We start from the raw sequence: 19099 nt of genomic DNA, 5'->3' as shown, positions 1-19099 counted from the left end.
AAATAGAGAGTTAAGGCTTTATCAGTAAGTGCCCTGAGGTATGTGGCAAAGCAGCTAAATCCTGAGAGATTAGCAGAAAAATGCAGCACACTGCAATAAGGGGCTTATATGACTACTTGTATTAGTTCAGGTGAAAAGAGTATTGCTTTTACATAAAACTGGACAAATCCACTGACAATGTATTTCTAGTCAGCTACAAAGGAATCTTATATCTCTGGATTTCACCTCTTCGTTGGTTCAGTAAGCTTTGGAATCTAAATACTCTCCTACTGGACCCTATTCTGGTCGTAATACCTTGCACAAAGTAGTTCAAGAAAAGTTTTTTTTAATTTATCTTTGTAAAATCATAATTTAGATTGCAGCCATGTGCAGTGGTTTGTGTTTGTATTTTATTCCTCATTCCATTCATATATATACCCACAGGACTTTAAGAAATCAAGACTGAAAGAATAAATGCTGAAAAATATAAGCATATTTTTTAAGGAATATAAAGTGTTTCATTACAGCGGAGCTGAAACATTCAGAATTCAATTAAATCAGTAAATTACATAATACTCTAGATTTTACAAGATTATTGATTTTGGTTTACCTCATTTAAGAATTAACATTTTCTTTTATTTGATCTTTTAGGCGAATGTTAATTTGTATTTGTACTTTTACACAGTAAACTGAATAATCATTTTGGTAAGACTTCTTTTAATACACAGTGTAGACGATTCCTACAATTATTGCTTCATGTTTTAACATTTTGTATATTTTTTCATGGAGGCATCTTTTATATCACTACTGAAAGGTCGTAGCTGTCAGTAGGTGGAACACTTATTTCCGGTGAGAGGGTGTACAATTTGTCATATCGGGGAGGATTGATTAGTCAAATTCTTTAAAGATCATATTGCACTTTTCAAGTTACAAAGATAAAAGGTGCATTTAGTTAGAAATATTGTTATAATCTGAATTATTTACAGTATGTTGAGGCCCTGTGGTATTTCCTCATAGATTTCGAATTCTACAGCAAAGGATTTTTCATGTCAAGTACTTATTCATCTTCCTATACAATTGTTCTTATACAACTGTTTTTATTGCATTTAAGAAGGTGAAATGCAGTTTTCATCAATTGTCAAAGAAGGGTTAACTTGCTTGTATACAATTTGTATTTTTTTGGATAGATTTATATACATATACATGTTTATATACAACGTTTATATTAATTGAAGTTGCCTTTGAAGTACACAAATGTGTTGTAAACTACAAAATAAATGCACTGAAGATGAATATTTAAAGACATTATTTGCTTATAGTATAAGGAATATTAAACTAATTGCATTTAAGACCAAATGAAACATAATGCAGTGAAAATATATTCAACACAGTGCTTGACTATTACAAAATATAATCTTATTGCTTTGTACTATGGCCTTTCATTTTCTTGAAAATTCTTTCTGAATGCAAATTATGTAAGATACAGTATAACTTAAGGTTGTAGTATAATACTAGCAGCACATTCTTTCTAATAGATAGCTAATTAGCATAAGCAGATAGTGGTGTCTTTTCATGTTGTTGCTATGACCTAAGCCACCCAGTTAGGTCCTTATCTAGCAGGTACAGGGTTTTATTTTCATTTTGGAATGTACCTATTGGAACATTCCTTTCAAGTGCCCCAAGTTCAAGTGCAGAAAAAAACATTTCATTGTCATCTTCATTCCAAGAATGTCCTGTCACTGTAGACTGCACGCTTCTTTTCAGTGAGAAGTCATTATTCTCTGCCGATTTCTTATTCTGAAAAAATGACCGTATTATTTGACTCTGTCTCCATTGATAAACCTTGATCTGTAGTTTTAAACGTCAATATTTTAAGTATTAGTTTATTGAATGGCAACATTTCTTAGGCATCCCATTATCTTATGTTGTGTTTATTACATGAGTAGTCAAACTAATTATAATTTCAAGCAAAACAATAATTTTCAGCTGCATGTCCTGTCAGCATCGGGTATTCATTCATGGTGTTGTTATTTATCCCCGGATATTTTTGTATAGTTAAATGCAACATTCTGACTTTATTTTGATTTGAAGTTACAACACCAAGATGTTCTGTAGTACCAATATTTAGTGCATGAGGGTTTTCTAAATGAAGCTATATTAACATGTTTATGCAATAGTGCACTAGGCTAGGTCTGTTCCCTCATGATGAAGACAATGCACTTTCAAGGCTGCATTCTAAGAACAGCAAAATCATTGGTAGGGTTAAGCGTCACAAAACCAGTGACCTGAGCTGCCTGTATGTGCAATAACATCTGTTCAAGCAAATGTGCTGCTCATCCCTTGTCATGGAGCTATTCCATATTGCTATCTTCCTCTGAAATAGTGCACTCTGCAGAATGATGTCAGCTTAAGAGGCTGCCACGAGCAAGGAAACCCTTTAAAATGGTGCTAAAAGAGATGGGTTTTGAGCTCAGTCGGACCTATCCATCAAGAACGAAAGTAGTCTTTCATTCAGCGCAATTCCGTCATTCCATACCAGCGACACAGAGGTAGGTTTCATGTCACAAATGATAACTATTCACAAACTACACTAAATAATTCTTCTTCATCTAGTCAGAATATATGTAATTCCACATACAGAATGGACAGTAAAGATTAACGAAATGTCAAATGGTTTAACCCTTTCTCAACTCTTAGCTCATCTTTAATAAACCTTAAAGATATTGTAACCAGCCAAGACGTTGTCTCTTTCCTTTTCGGCATGGAATTAACCCTTGGCTGTTCCTTTGTAACTAATGTTTAGCCTTTATGGAAGTTTAACAGAAAGAAGATAAAGAGCCAGATCTGGGAGAGTGGAGGCTAGGAGTGCTGCCTCTTATTGCATCAGCTTCCCTCCCAACTGTCTGACTACATCAGACGCTAACTTGGAGAGGGCTACCACAGATGGTGGGGTGTGGGAGAGGGAGCGTACTGTTGTCTGTGTTCCTTTTTTTATTTGTTCTGTGTTTGGTACCTTACAATTCATTTCAGAAAAAAGAATGGTTGCTGTTGCTGTCTCAGGGTGTTCTAATACAGTCCTAGCTGGCAAAATCCCTTGCTGCTTAAGGATGAAAGGGCTTTACTAATGCTTTGCTAATTAAAAAAGACCAAAATGAAAGGTGTGGGTGCTTGGTCTTCTTTAGATATGTAAGTATTATCGTCAAAAATATATTTTTTATATTCATTAGAGGGATGCTTAATGTTGTTTCTGGTCATTATTGATCATTATTGAGGTTCTGTGATAGAGGCTTTTCTTTTGGTCATCCAAAACTCTTCCCAGTGCTTACTGTGTCGAGTTCATCAGCAGCCATCACAGGCGTTTCTGAATTATTTAGCGAAAGGGCGATTGGATTTTTATATAGCTGCCAAATCAACAGTGTGTGAATTGATACCCACATATGCTGCTCCAAGACTGTAAGAATAGGAGGTACAGTATCAATGAAAGAGACTGGATATAAAAGCTGATTTCAAGAACTCGAATTACAGTAAGTTATAGTTCCCTAGCTAAAAAAAAAAGTATCATTTGAAATTTTCTTCAGAATCAAACATCTAATCATAATATCACCAGAAAAAATTTTGGGTTTTGCTTTCCAGGAATGTCTACTTTTAAAAAGGCATTAACCTTTGTATTTAAGCTGACAGTAGTCAATGGTCTTTTCAGCATTATAAATTGCTGCCATTTCATTTTTTGCTGGTCTTTTTTCAGGTAAAGGTAGAGCCTCTCGTTGCCGCTCCCTCTCCTGTTATTCCCAGGCTCACTCTTAGGGTGGGGGCCGGTCAGGACAAAATGTAAGTACTGCCTCTCTCTAGATAAAAGCATTTGCATTCTGCTGACATTGAGTATTTGTATGGTTACCTCCAGTCCTTGCGACCAGCGTACTTTTACCTGTTCTAACAATTGACAGAGGATCTTCGGATCTTCTGAATGGGACAGGGCTGTCGATGCAGGCTCGTCCAGCTTGGGGGCGGCTCATGTACATGCTGGGCACTGGGAATCAATTTTAACCTGGACCCTGACCCAACTGAGAGAAACAGGAAGCAGGCAAATGTTGCCTAAGCCTGAACATATTTGCAGTCTTCGTGAGATGTACCATTCTATTTGAAATAGTTTATATATAGAATGTATAAACCATTTCAATAAGATGTGCATAATATAAATAATATATATCAGAATAATGGCTGTTGATTGTTATAATTTTTATGAACCACTGCAAGATTTTTAAAATATCTTAACGTTACTATGACTGTGACAAGCTACCGATTATAAGAAAACTAACAGCTCCAAAAGTATTCTCACCGATGCTATTATATATAATATTTGAACAAAAGTTAACAAAAATAAAATGATACACTAATGAATGACACATGTAACTTTTAATTTGTGGAATGTTTTTTTTAACAAAAAATATATTTGCCGAATGCACAAGTACATGTTTTGCTCATATTTACATTTCTACTGTCATAAAAATAGTATTATTACCCATGTGGTGATTTTAACTTGACCTCTTGAAGTAGTTGAGTTTTTGTTTGAGCCTGAGTTTGTTCTCAAATTAAAGCTAATTGTTTAGAATTTTATTGTGGCAATAAATGGGCTTCAGAAAATTAAGTTAATGCTCTGTGCAGTAAGCAAAACACATTGTGCACTGAAATATTATGGAGTACATATCTGTTTTTTTCCATAGATTACCAAAGTACACTAATGTGATTAAAGCATACAGTTGGTAGTATTTAATGTGAGCACTCATGTGAGCACCCTTTTTAAAACAGTAAGATCTAGACATTTTAAATGTTTGACTTTATTAAAATATATACTAATTTAAAATATTTAAAATTTAAAATGGTAAAAAAGGTGTAGCAAAGGACTTGATAAAATGGAGGATTTCCAGTTAAAAAAAACATACATGGCTGTTGAAAAGTATTTTGTCAGACAAATTAAAATGAACCAAGTGTTTATCTGGTAGCTCAGTGATTGCATTTACTTTAATGAGATTTTGTCTGGAAATCCCAGAGACTTGTGTCACCTTTGCTACAAAGTAATAGTGAATAATTCCACTTCACTTGTTTGAGTCTTTGGGAGCGAAGAAGCCTTTGCTCTTGAGGGGGTCAGTATGACATCACACAGAGCATCTGATGTGGTATAGGGCCTCGTCATTTTCACTCCACAGACGGGATGTGAAAATGATTAGAATCTTCGCTATCGGTCAGACATGGCTTAGGTCCAAGATGTTGCCATATTCAGAGTATGAATGTATTAAATTGTGGTTGTATTTGTGGTCTTTACAAATAACCTTCATGTACATTTGTTTGGAAGGAAATGTCACCTTGTTGGTATACTGTGTGAAAGATTACGAATGTGAGTTTCTCCTGCTCACTACTGCTACCACGGGATCAGACCCTCCTTACAGACAATAATGAAACATTTATATTAACAAAGTTAAATACCCTACTGACAAGGTCAGTGTAATCTCCTGTGACAATCAGGTGTTGTCTATAGACTTATACTAAAACTAATATTTAAATAAGAAAATTATTTAAGGATGTGAGTACTTTTCCTTAATAAATCCTAACTTTATTATTTTGTCAAACGGTATAATTATTCATTTCCTGTTGTCTTGAAGCTTTATAACTAATTGGAGTAAGTGTTTATTAAACTCAACATAAAATTCTCCTTATTACAAATGTTGTTCAGGTGATATGTAATATGAATGCATCTACAATTGTCATTTAATTTGAAAAAAAAATCATGTTTTTTTCATTATGTTTTGCATATGCAAAATACAAGAGTACACCTTTCACTCTATCTGGAAAAAAAACCTTCCTTTAGCGTGGAACCAAAACTGCTAATATGAAAATGAACTGCTAAAACAGAACCTGACTGTATTCAGCAGTCAAAAGTGGAAGTATATTTTATAACACTATTTTTAATATTTAAATAATCTCTGCTTAATGTTCTTTTGTCTTCTCTTAGCTTCCTACAGCACATTCCCATCACAGTACTGAAAACACTGTAGATAATGTATCCCTTTCTGGAACTTTAATTTTTATAGTCATCATCTTATGTCGTGGGTTTTCATGATATTTCCACATGTTTAAAGGTATCCAAAGAGAAAGCATGTTTTAAAGAAGATGATACCAAAACAAATGGATTCCCTTTAAGTACAACACCAATATTACACATAGTTTAATGACTTGAACATATTTGTAGACATTAATGATTTAATTATGGAATTATTAACATTTACATAGTATACGTTTAATATTTCGAATAAAAATCTTAAGTGTTGACTTAGATTTTTGTCTTTCACTAACTCTTGCTTTGTCTTAAAAATGTTACGGCTGTAAAGAAAGCTGAACTTCTTAGCACTAGCCACGACAGAGTTAAGCCATTGAGATTGCTGGCAGTATAATGTTTGCACACAATAGCTGAATAATGGGGTCATTAAACTCCTGGTTTGGCCATATTCACACCAGGCCTGCCTCTAACCTTTACTCAGTATGTGTGGTCAGGGCCAAGAGGAATGGCCCGTTTAGAGGCTTGTCAGGCAGTGGGTATGCATTACATCCAGAGCAACCCGTGACCTGTTTTGTGCAGTCGCCTATTCTGTGGCAGAGAATCAGGTAAATGGAACCCTGCTGGATGCCCCTCCTACAGCACGTTTTCATCAATAAGCCCAGTGTTTGTGGCACTTAACTCACTGTGACCAAAATCATCCAGTGCTGTAACTTAAGCAGCAAGGGGCTATTATGAAGCCCAGCTGTGGGCGGTGTCAGTTACTCCATTGGAGACTGTCCATTCAACAAGGAACTCAAGAGGAAAAGCTTGCCATTGAGTGGAAAAGGAGCACAGGCTGATACCTCAGTACCGAAATTGCATTAGCCCGTCTCTGAAAAGAAAAGAGTGATCCTACTGGAATCTATTTAAATGGACCTTTCATACTGCAAAAGACAGGAACTGTAGTGAGGTATTCCTCACTGTTTATGAAAATACAATCTCATGTTAAAAAAAATCACAAATTGAAGTTCATGCTCTGCTATATATAGATTTTTGAAATCGTCTTTTTATAGAGCAATTTCAATATTACTGCTGTAATTTTCTTTACATGCCACTTTTAGTATTGACACATGTCCACAGCAACATTTCCTTTATTACACTAAATCCTTGTATGCGGTGGATCTTATTGGCAGTGCAAATTGATTTAAGGGTAATAGTTTTCAATGTATTCGGAGTTGCAAAATCCAGAATTTTATTATTATTGGTTAGTCTTGATTTTTTTTCCCTACACCTGTAACTTTACATTATTGACATAACATAAATTAATTTTAATTAGGAAACTATGTACAGTTGTGAATTCTCACATTTAAACAATTTGTGCATGATAATGTGAGTTTTCTTTTCAGATTTCCATTTGTAATAATTAGCATATTTCAGCAGCATTTAAAAAAAAACTTGGTTTAATGTAGGATATGTGCATAATACCAACATTATAGAATGTTTTTAGTCAGGCATTATTCTACAACTCTCTGTATTGTAAAATTGTCAAATAATTAATTATGAACAGACAAAAAATGTGATATTTTTGAACTAATGAACAGTGAGCTTAAGAAAATGAAATCATAACATATCACATATTGGTTTTGAAGTTGACGTTTAAAATCCTGTTGGCTCATATTCTCCTATCATAAAACACTAAGGAAGTGGTAGAAAGCACTTTAATTGTTGAGAGTACAATGTTTATAAATGGTCTTTGTTCCTCCCAGATGCCCTGATTTCCACCACCATTTCAGGAAGGAAGTATTATATTCTCTTTAATGTTTTTTTGTAAAAGCTTTTATGTTGAGACTTTTAAATGCTGTTTAATCAGCTACCAAAATGATGAAAGTCATCCTTGTATTCTCACTGGCTTTGTTATAGTGTATTTCAATTTTTTTTAATAATCCCCAAACAATTGTAATTAGAGTACACGGTTGTAATTTTTCTGTCTTTATATGAAGTAAATTTGTCTTATTTATTATGTGTTGAATCAAGTAGGGTTTAAGATTTACTTGTATCATTCGCAGTATGTACAGTACATGGCTTAATTTGAATGGAGAAAGACTTAAGGGTAATTCATTTTGTGTTACGGTCATGTCTATCAAAATTTTTTTGTCTGTTTTTTTCCCCAAAAAAATCTAGCTCTTTAATTTACCTAATCCAACACAATTCAAATAACTGCACATACAATGGCTTTGTTTTAAGATGTGCAGTGGTAGGTTTGTCATGGAAGTACCTGTATTTGGAAATGTGGCAACAATAACCTTTCACCTAGAAGATCATAAGGTCACTTCCTGAGCAGGGTAGCCTTCACTGGAAATGTGCTTATCTTTCAAATCCTGACCACTGTCAGTGTGTGGCTTTTTACTGTCAGAGGTGTTGTCCTTCAGATAAGGTGTAAAAAATGTCTCTTGTCTCTTCCACAGCTCATTCGGTGACACTTGTCAGAAAGGTCGACCACATGGAGCTCTGTGCCTTGACCAGATTACCCTGAACACAATTTACTAGGGGTGCAAATCATAGCCATCACTTTTTTTGTTACAGGCATGACAACACCTATTATATTTATCCTATTATTTGGCTGTTAGTTCTGATGGAACTTCAGGCATCCTTCTGTTTAAATGGTTTAAGAAAATAAATGCAAAAATATTGGTATTTGCACAAAAAAATGTGGTGCTCAGTTGTTTTTATCCCCTTTGAAACGTTCAATGTAAAGGGAGGTTAACTGATCACAAAGGGTTCTGAAGGAATTGAATAAAAAACAGTACTTTTTTGGTATTTTTTCCCCACTGCTCTTTGTGAACTTTTAAATGAAATAATAGCTTGTTTTGATTGAGTTGGAATTAAAAATGAAAATATTATTTTTGGATTAAAGGCCAGATATAACTAAAGTTGTTCCGGTCAATTTTGTTTCCAGTATTCTCAGTGGTTAAAGTGAGAGCAGATTACACAGTTAGCTAATTTTCTAACATTTTAAAGGATTTAAGCCTGATTTAATGAATTCCAAGCAACCTCTGTTTATTATGTAAAGAACACATAGGACATTTATCGTACTCATTTACACCCATTAAATATTTAAGTCATTGTTTTCTTTTGCATCAAAAATGACTTATATTACACAATTGACACAAATGTCACCTACTGCCTAGGTTAAATTAAAATGATATAATAATCCCCTTTCTCCTTTCCTGTAGCGTCATCAGCAAAGTGGTTTCCACCCAAGAGGCTAAAACCCCAGCTCCCAGGACTCCAGTCCCCAAGGCTGCTCCTGCTTGCCGTCCCAGGACACCTCCCCCGCCCCCGACCCCAGCTCCAGCCCCCGTTCACGTGGCCGCCCCGCCCGCGCCGGCCCCCCAGCCGCCCCCTCCCCCAGCGCCGGCAGCTGCCTCGCCTGCCCCGGTGCCGCCGCCCTCACCGGCGGTGCCTGCAGCTGGCTCCTCCAAGACACCTGTCCGCAGCGTGGTGACAGAAACCGTCAGTACCTACGTGGTGAGTAACACCGCCACCGGGCCACTCGAAACACCTGTCATCCGCACACTGTTCACACTTCGGAGTATTCCAGAAATCCTCCTGCCTGCTCTGATAGTGTTACGAGTCCCAGGTGTACAGTTGGTGTACTGACTGGTGTAGTTTATATGAACCTGGAAAAAATAAGATACAATGAATGTCCAGAACCCTAGTGAAGAGTTGGACAGGCCAGCTTTTCTTCTTCTGCCACATTTGTTTTATGTTTGTAGGAAAAATAATAAAAATAAGCCCAGTAAAGATCATGAATTAATTGTTTGAAGAAAAGAAATGACTTGTGGATAATTTTGGAATCTAAAGCCCAGCTACCTAGCATGCAGCAGTGGAAAAATTGCATAGTAACAAGACCTTTTAGATCTTATCAGGAAGCTCTGTAAAACACAAGCTGCAACAATTATTGTTACTGTTCAGGATAACAGTCTGCCTGGTAACCCTGCTTAACTCTTTCCTGGTATTCAGAAGGTGCTTGTTAAAGTTAACAGCACAGTACTTTCAGTTTATGTCAAAGATGGCTTAATTGGGCATTATCTAGTAATGAATGAGGATGCTAAATGAGCTGCTCGTTTTCTGTTTCCTTAACAGAGACAAGATGTTTTGTATATTGGGTAGTTTGTAACAATGAACAAGTTGGGTGATTTACAGGTGCTAAATGCAAATCTTGATCTCCTTTACCACCTCCAGTCATGATAAAAGCAAAAGCACATAAAATGATGAAAATGTATTGAAGAATTTGACTCCTTATACAAAAAAAACAAATAAAAAGAAGTATGTTTAATTTAAATATCCCAAAAAGGGTAATTTTTTGAAGGTTTTTTAAATCCTAATTTATAAATTGCCACTGAGGGATGCATATCCTACACAAGAAGGCACAGTCTTGCACAGTGCAATTTACTGGACAAATCTAACTGAAGTAGCTTGCCAAAAGTATAACAAGGGTGTCACTTCTGGTATTTCAACCCACTACCCTCTGGTCAGCAGTCTGGAGTCCTAACCACAACTGTGCATCACTCATTATTGATTATTTGATTAGATTATTAAAATCACAAGATCTAGAATATGAAATGCAACACTCAAGGAATGAAATCCAACTTTAAACTTGAGAAAGTTGGAAGAGAAATATGGAAGGTCTTATTTCATATATAAAATGTATTTAATGATAAGTCATTTTCTTCACAAAGGATCTCAAAGTGTTTCACATAAAAAGGGGAGCCTACTTCATTCACTGCTGAAGGGCAGAATCCACCTGAGTGACGTTCAGCAGACACTGTCCACCACGTCTTTCACCGTACAGCATATCTAGTGGTGTAAGGTGGAGAAGTGAGAGATTGCATTAGTCCAGAGTGGACGCTTAGGAACATTGCCTTGGGATCTTCAATGGCTGAGTATTCAGAACCATATTATCAAATACTACCTTAACTTTAAATACTACTTTTTCAAGAACATTGACTCAAAAAAGAAAATATTTTAAATAATCAGTACTGAGATTTGGTATCTCAATATGTTGAGAGAAAACTTTATAATAGGGACATTATTGCACAGTTTACAACACACATTCTTCAAAAACTTAGTAGGTATAATCAGATTTAATCTATTGTAAGATTCACTATAGTTGAGTTGATTTGCACTGATCAGAGGTAATGTCAATTTATTGATTCAACCACTGTAATAGGCATTTTTGTCAAGATTTGTTTTGAAAATAGTTCATATGTACCTCACGCCTGGCAGACATTCAGATTCTGAGTTCAGATCTGTTGACTGCTAAGGCCGTGAAACTACACAACACAATATTACAGTGCCACCAGAACCTTTTACTGCTGGAACCTTGGTCCCAGAGCTCTTTGGCTTGGCACCTCATGTGTACTCATCTGTCTGTTGAGAACATGGTGAAGGATGATTCACCCGACAGTATCAGAGATTTACCACTGCTCGGTGGTGCATTCCCTGTGCTCATTGCACCGCTGGGCTCACGAATGTGCATTGCCAGGTGTGATGAGTGCTTTGTTCAGTGCAGCCATACTTTGGCATCTCACTCTGCGGAGCTCTAAGTGGACCGTTTGTAATTAAACGGACCGCTCGCACCCAGGGTTGACATTTACACTCATTTGACTTCAAACTATTGAATGGATAAACCATCCGGGAATGTGCTCTTCCACTCACGGTGGCTGCTTCGTTCAGCGAAGCTCCTGCCAAGCGCACCACAAGAATCATCCGCTTTTCAGACTTACTGAGGTCTTCTCTTGCAGCCATGCTAGCCATAATTAGGGACAACCATGTCTCTTCCCCATTTTCATACATGACTATCAGTATGCTGGGATATTATTTAATTAATGCACGAGCCACACCGGTGTGAAAATGAATATTCTTGGTTCCCCCACATTTCCCCCACATGTTTCTGGTTTTTGTTTGTTACCTGTAGTTTTCACTAGGGCCAGTGTACCACAAACCTATCAACTTGGTGCAACTTGCTTATAATATTATAGGTGGTTGTAGTCATCACGTGACAAGATTGATTCCCCACAATGGACACGAGCCAGAGGACGCAAGTGGAAACTGTGAAACTACATTGACAATGAAGAACAGAAGGCACTTAACACAGTGAGATGTAGGAATCTGGAAGAAACTGCCCCTCCATGTCGGTGAAGATGTCACCCTGGCTTGTTTCAACAAATAGTGGGATGAAATTCTTGAATCACCACATGATCTGCATGGGCTGAATGGCCTCTCATTTGTTACCTTTCTTATGTTTTAAAGTTCTTCCATTTACAGATCAGTACCTAAAGATTTATACAAGGAAAGTGGCAATATTACCTCAGATATCAGTGATATTGCTGAATATTTAGTATTTCACAGATGACCGAATGAGGTTCTTAATACTATGTGTAAGATTTTTAGAAAGCAAGTAGCTTCAAGTGACATGGTAAGATAACTTAAAAAACTGAAACGGTAGTACTGAACAACAGTACGCAAAGCAAAAAAGATGACTTGTCAATACTTTATTGACTACATTAAATAGTTAACTGAAACCTGTTCATCCTATTATTAGACTCTGGTGTAAGGTTTTGTGAAATTCAGGAAATACAGCAGTTGAAGAATAAAAAAAACAATCTTAGTTTTATTTTTTACATGTTTTTATATACCATACTATACTTTAAAAGTGTAACCTGGGGTTTTATTAAACTCCATTTAGATTTTACCTGAAAGGTATACAGTTCTTGCGAAATGGTATTTTTTCGGCGATATTATCAGTCGAAAAATGAAGATAAGACACCAACAAAAAATCCCCGCTGTTTCCTCTTCAGTCTTAAATGTGCAGCACAGTGAAATCTAAACTATCTTAAGATATGGCTGCAAAATGTAGAAAGCTTGTAGACTGCTGCCAGTATTTTTTTTTCTGTTTTACACTTAATGTGTTTATGGGACTTGAAAAATGCGCATTGTTACATAAAATAAAAATGTATTTCTAATTTGTTTAATTGGAATTTTAAGCTTGGCTGGAAGCAAACTTGTTACAGGAGAGTCTTATATTATCAGAAAAACATCAGAGAGCTGTAATTAACTGCTGTATAGCTGATGTAAAAAATAGTGAGGTTCCCCTAAAGCTTTCATTTCATGAGATAGAGATACAACTGAAATATACAACTTTCCAAACATAGAGTGTATAAATCTTTGTCGTTTTAAATATATGTAAAATGCTGTTCATGTAAAATGTCTATATTTAAGTGTCAACATTTTACAAGTCGGTGTGAATTTTGTCAGATTATTGCCTTTTAGCAGTGGTTTCACACTTAAAGAATAATGTCACTGATGGTGGACAGAATCACCTCTTAGGAAGTGTAAGCATTTTTCTTGTTTGTTGAATTGACCCATTTCTGGTATAATTTGAATGACATAAGTATGCATTTAAATCAGAACATGAATGTGATTAAGGAAAGCAGATTTATGCTGATATTTTTCATGATTTTAGAAACAGCATATTTTCCATCACAGATGTTTCTGGTTGGTTTATCTTAAAACACAGTTTCTTGTTTTTTTTGTTTTTGTTTTGTAATGGTAGATTCGAGATGAATGGGGAAATCAGATATGGATCTGTCCTGGCTGTAATAAACCTGATGATGGGAGCCCAATGATTGGCTGTGATGACTGCGATGACTGGTATCATTGGTAAGAAGTCTTAGAAATACTCTTTTGTTGTTTTCAAATACTGACCTACATGCTGCTCATTTGTTAGCTACTACATGACCTCACTGTTCTTTCTAAAGGGTATAATAATAATGCCATGATGCTCACTAATCAAATCTGGTATTAGTGAATTAATTTGCTATTTTTTATTTAGCCTTTTTTTAATTAGTGAATTATTGCATATTGAATTAGATCTTATGTCTTAATACCGATCTGTTAAACGAGTGCTTAAGAAAGATGGCTAAAGTTATTGTCAGATACAAAAATCTTTTTTATTGTACTTATTTTGTATTGTTAGAAAGCAATGTCTCTTCACCTACTTCAGCTAGAATATGTCTTCATGTAATTTACATGGTCTGTTTCTTCCGCTTCGTCAATTTTGAATTTACGCGGGCCTGCGCATTTTAAATGATGTGCTAAGCAGACACTAAATCCCAAACTTAACTTTTAGAGCTGTAAGAGCAGCTTGCATGTTCTCTCAGGAATAAAATGAATACTCAAGCTATCTGCTCCGCATAGAAACTGTTACAGACTATCTCCTAGACTGGCCCAGGCCAGGAGCATAGAAGAAAAAGAGCTGCAAAGCATAGCACCATTCCAAGGGCACTGGCCATAAATGAAATCCGCAAAAACAAATTTGTTGAACCCTAAACGGATTTCAGAAACTTCATCAGCCCATATAAGATGGAACAACTGCCTCCAAATGCTCTTTTCCACCAAGCAGCAAGCAGTGTGAGTGTCACCTTCACTGAAGGTTAATACGATACACACACAAGAGCCTAAAGCTGGAGTGTCTGGAACGAGCTCAGGAGCTGCCTACGTTAAAGGCAGCCAGTGAGCCAAAACTGATGGAGAGGCAGTCGTAGCAAAGACAGGTGTAATGCTAGTGATTTTAAACTTTAACCCCATTACCAAGTTTCTGCAAATTAAAAATCTGCCTGACCAGAAAGACTGCTGCCTGGCTGTTTCAGTGGTTCGCTTTTCTCTAAGTGTATTTGGAAGATTGTAGAAAACGTTTTACTGTGCGCCCTAATGTAAAATAACATATATGCTGCAGGGAAAGTTAAATCTCAAATTGAGACATACAGTAGCGCACCATCTAGAAAGATTTTAGGAAGATTTGTTATATTATATATATAATATATATAACTGTTATATTACCATTTAAAATACCATCCATGCACTACATTTATTTTATTTTATTTTCACATTTAGGCTACAAAGAACATTGATGGGTGCCAAAAGAAATCCCTTAATATGAACTTTCACTTGTTTCACTGTATGAAAAATAATACAGTGACAGCTACAAGAAGCTTACCAACTCATCTGTCTTAGGAGCGTTAATCAAATAAATGCTTAATTTTAACCCTCTAGTGCTGAAGCTCATAGCACCTAGGTACGTTGCTGCACTGCCCCCTCCCTGAGTCTTAATAGTGAAGAGGCATTAATTGGGAAATACCATTATATCACGAAAGCTGTTGAAAGGGTTTTTGTTCCATCTCTTCTCTAATTTATGGTACCCTAATCCCTTGCCAACCGCAAGAGTTAAAACCCTTAAAACCCTCATGGTTGATAAACGTGAGGCCTTATGGGAAAAGAGGGTTAGGATAACTATTAAAATGCCTCAAACATTGTTTTCACTTATTATGAATCAAAACAATAGCATCAGAGTACAGTACAACACAATATATTTTGGAAATAATGTGGTTCAGATAGTTTTTTAATGAGTTTGTCACATAATTCCTATCTTTATTGGTATCTCTATTGCTACCTGACCAAATCAGGTCAGGTAGCAATAGCTTCCTCACTTTTCTTTATTGTACAAATTGTAGATGAATTTACACCAAACAACTGACCAGCAGCACTAGTACTTAATCTTCGCACAACTAAATTTTTAGCAACACTCTTTGACCTTTCCCATACACTTAGCAGCCATTATAATTTATTAGTTTATTTCTTTATTATTAAACTACTGTCATTTTTAATTTGGAATTCACTATCATGAACACATCACAGCTCATGGATGCTTCTCAAACTCGCGGATGCTCAAAACTAGGAACTGCGGAAGGCAAGTGCTATACAGAACATTTGTCGCAGATACTCAAAAATCAGGAAAGGTAAATTTGAGTATAGCAAGGAATTGGTGTTTGATGAAGAGGATTGTTTCATACTGGCTGCATGTACATTATAATGTAATGTAATGAAATATTACATAGGCCTAAGTGGAAATAACACACTCTTTCTCTTATGATCCAATCTTTGGGGGCCAAACTCAGAATTCAATCATGGGCAGTTCACACTGGATAGGAGAATGGAAAGTTATCTGTTTATAGTTACTAAAGCTCTAAGCCAGATTGTAAAGGCAATAATTAATGTATTTTGGGAATATGCATTTTATATGAATAGAATGTTTTGTTAATATTCTTATTCTTTTCAGGCCTTGCGTTGGTATCACAGCTGCCCCGCCAGAAGAAGTTCAGTGGTATTGCCCTAAATGTGCCAATAAGAAGAAAGACAAAAAACACAAGAAAAGGAAGCATAAAATGCATTGAAAGAAAAAATGTTTGTAACTCTCTGAGCCACTTTCTGTTTTTGTTCTTCCTGACTGCAGAAATAATGAATTGCAGATAGCGAAATATATTTTAGTTGCTAACTTTGGATGTTACATGACGCCCTTGAATTTAGTAGGATATAAATTCTGAAATGAGTGCATTGTCCTGGATCAGTATTCTTATTAAAGACCACTGTCTCTTTTGAAAACAATTTTAAAAAAAACAGGAAATCAATACAGTATTCTGAAAGTGGTGCTCAAACATGCATCAGTTGCATAGTCTCATACTACACCATTTATGTAGAATTAGTGAGGGACAAATGCATGACCAATTGACTACTCCACAAAGACTTAGTAATTAAAGTTTGCTGTATGCTTTCATATGCAGTCTGTATGAGTACAAATACATTTGTTTTTTTAGAGTGGCATTGTGAATCTGAAAGGAACTTTTGACCGGCTTATGTGACTGCGGTGTGAAAAATACTCCCTCTATATGAATTTGGTCTGATTATGTAAAACTATTATTGCATCCACCCCGGATTATTCTGCACCTTTGTTATACTGTAGGTTGGAATAAAGATCTACAGGTCAACTATAGTTGACCATGCCTCTAGATAGTTTTTACCAGTACTGTGTTAAATATATTTGGTGGTTGAATTTTCTGTAGGGAACAGAAAGTAGCCATTATTTGGCGAAGCCATTGTAGAACAAAAAGCTCTACAATGAAAACTCACAATCTAGTTAAAAGCAATTCCAAATAAGAAAATTCGACCCATGACATGAATATTGGCAAATAAACTGAAATGATGGATAAAAGACAAACTCAAAGAAATCCACACATAGTTAGCAGTAAACAGAATATTATAAAACTGAATTGAAATGGTTGTGTTTTCCTTTAAACAAACTTACACTGTACTAGTTGAGAAATCTGTTCTGTTCGGTAATACTGGTTATTTATTATCGGATACTGTTGTCACTGGCAGTGCAGAATGCAGTTTGTAACTTTACCCTGAGCCCTACAGCAAGGTTACTCAATTTGTGGCCTTTCCAGTCTGGACTTCTGGGAAAACTGCCACAACCAACTCCTTACATATTCAGTTTGTTTAATAGCAAGATCAATGTAACCAAGTTTTGTTTGTATCAAAATGTGACAGTGGACTAGACTGGAAGAGGCTGCAGTGTAAGAAGCCAAAGCCTACAGATTGCCATTCTATAAACCAATGCATTTCATTTAGATGCTTGTTTTTGATAGAAATTATTCCTACAGTATATCAGCTTCCCAAAACCTGTTGAAATTTGTTTCTGAAAAAATCTCTGCTCTAGATAAATGACAATATTTATGCTGGACATCAAAACCCCTGACAGGACATGGGGCTGACCATACTATACAATTTTGGTCTTTTGTTTTGTTTTTCTTATGCATCTTGTTAGATCTTGGATTTCATTGTGTGGCAAGTGCTGAACCCCAATACCAGTAGTATGGCAAGGGATCAATCTATTTGCTCCATCTGAATACGCCAGTGATGCAATCTTATGGTTGTTATAGAGGATCCAGTGTTCCCCTATGGCTTAAATTACAGTTTTAATATTCAATTATTGTTGTTATTACAAAAGAGCTTTGTAAACCTAGAAGGGTAGTCAGTTTTTTTAATCTCTGTATTTTTGTGCATCATGCCATGAGAAAGAAAATCTGTATATGTATATGTATATTAATTGTGTGTATATATTTGTACATAAAAACTACCAAAAAAAAGTGTCCGTTCCTTTGATTCTGACCTTTCTTCCCCACATATTCATTTATGAACTTTGATTATTCTGTAATTATTGTACATTTTTTAAAATGAAAGTTTGTATCTCTTTATTTTTCTCTATATTGTCCCTATTGTAGTTGTGCTTGTAATATATTTTATTTGCTTGACTTTTCCTATTAAAGATATAATGCCACTCCCCGTAAGATTTTAGACTTCTTGTTACTTACATTGATATCATAGCTACTGTATCTCTGAAAAATCAGAAAAATCTGTATTGAGAATAATTTTAAAATTTTATATTGTGTTATATGTTAAAATTATTTTTCTTCTTTTTCTTCTGTGGATATAGTCTTCTCGTCTGATTTATGGAATAAAGACTGCAGAAGTCTTTTACATATTAGCAGTTTTAAAAGCTGTTTTGTTTTAGTGACTAATGTTTTTTTCAGAGTTGTTGGTACATGCCCCTGTGATATCTACCAAAAAAACAAAAGTCGCCTCATAAACTCATTCAGTCCAGTCTTAAGTTCTGGTTTGAATGGAAATGGTTTTGGGGGAATTGGGCAAGTTGTCTTGTTCAATAAAATGTAGAATGAAAGGAAAACATTTTAAAAAGATTGTCTTCAGATCTTTCTGTCTCATTACATATGAAATATGTATGACACGGGAATAAATAGTAACCACGAAATATATATATATAGTTTTAATTATAAAGAAAAATTTTACTTGGCATTATCCAGACTTCATATTCCTATAGTTAAGAACCACATCAACAAGCAAATGTCAATCCCCTGGGTGCTGCAGGTTCGTGATCTCAGGTGAAACAAGCCCTGTGCTGGAAATATCAATAGCTGATGAGTACTTTCCTGACCTGAAGTCGAAATGAAATGAAACAGACCAGGAAATTAAGTTTTCAGAGCAAGATGTACTGTAGTTCTTCTGAAGGTATATTACTTACATGTTAGAAAACTAGTATGTGGACTGTTATATCTTTCTTTTGGTTTTATTGTTCATGTACCACCAAAATGTAACTGCTTAATGTTAATG

General features: G+C 35.6%; 1 protein-coding gene across 4 annotated transcripts in view; it reads left to right on the top strand.

The window, feature by feature from the left end:
* The window catches only part of taf3 (TAF3 RNA polymerase II, TATA box binding protein (TBP)-associated facto), a 77998-nt gene extending 59750 nt beyond the window's left edge, over nucleotides 1–18248 (top strand). For all 4 annotated transcript variants that reach the window (XM_006633290.3, XM_069192532.1, XM_069192533.1 and 1 more), the window contains 4 exons: nucleotides 3725–3807; nucleotides 9244–9538; nucleotides 13629–13735; nucleotides 16191–18248. In XM_006633290.3, the coding sequence (XP_006633353.3) occupies nucleotides 3725–3807; nucleotides 9244–9538; nucleotides 13629–13735; nucleotides 16191–16305 (600 nt within the window). In that variant the 3' untranslated portion in view covers nucleotides 16306–18248. The remainder of the gene's footprint in view (nucleotides 1–3724; nucleotides 3808–9243; nucleotides 9539–13628; nucleotides 13736–16190) is intronic.
* Nucleotides 18249–19099: the final 851 nt, after the last annotated feature.

The sequence above is a fragment of the Lepisosteus oculatus genome, chromosome 7, assembly GCF_040954835.1.
Source record: "Lepisosteus oculatus isolate fLepOcu1 chromosome 7, fLepOcu1.hap2, whole genome shotgun sequence".
NCBI lineage: Eukaryota > Metazoa > Chordata > Actinopteri > Semionotiformes > Lepisosteidae > Lepisosteus > Lepisosteus oculatus.
This window is presented reverse-complemented; position numbering and strand designations above follow the sequence as displayed.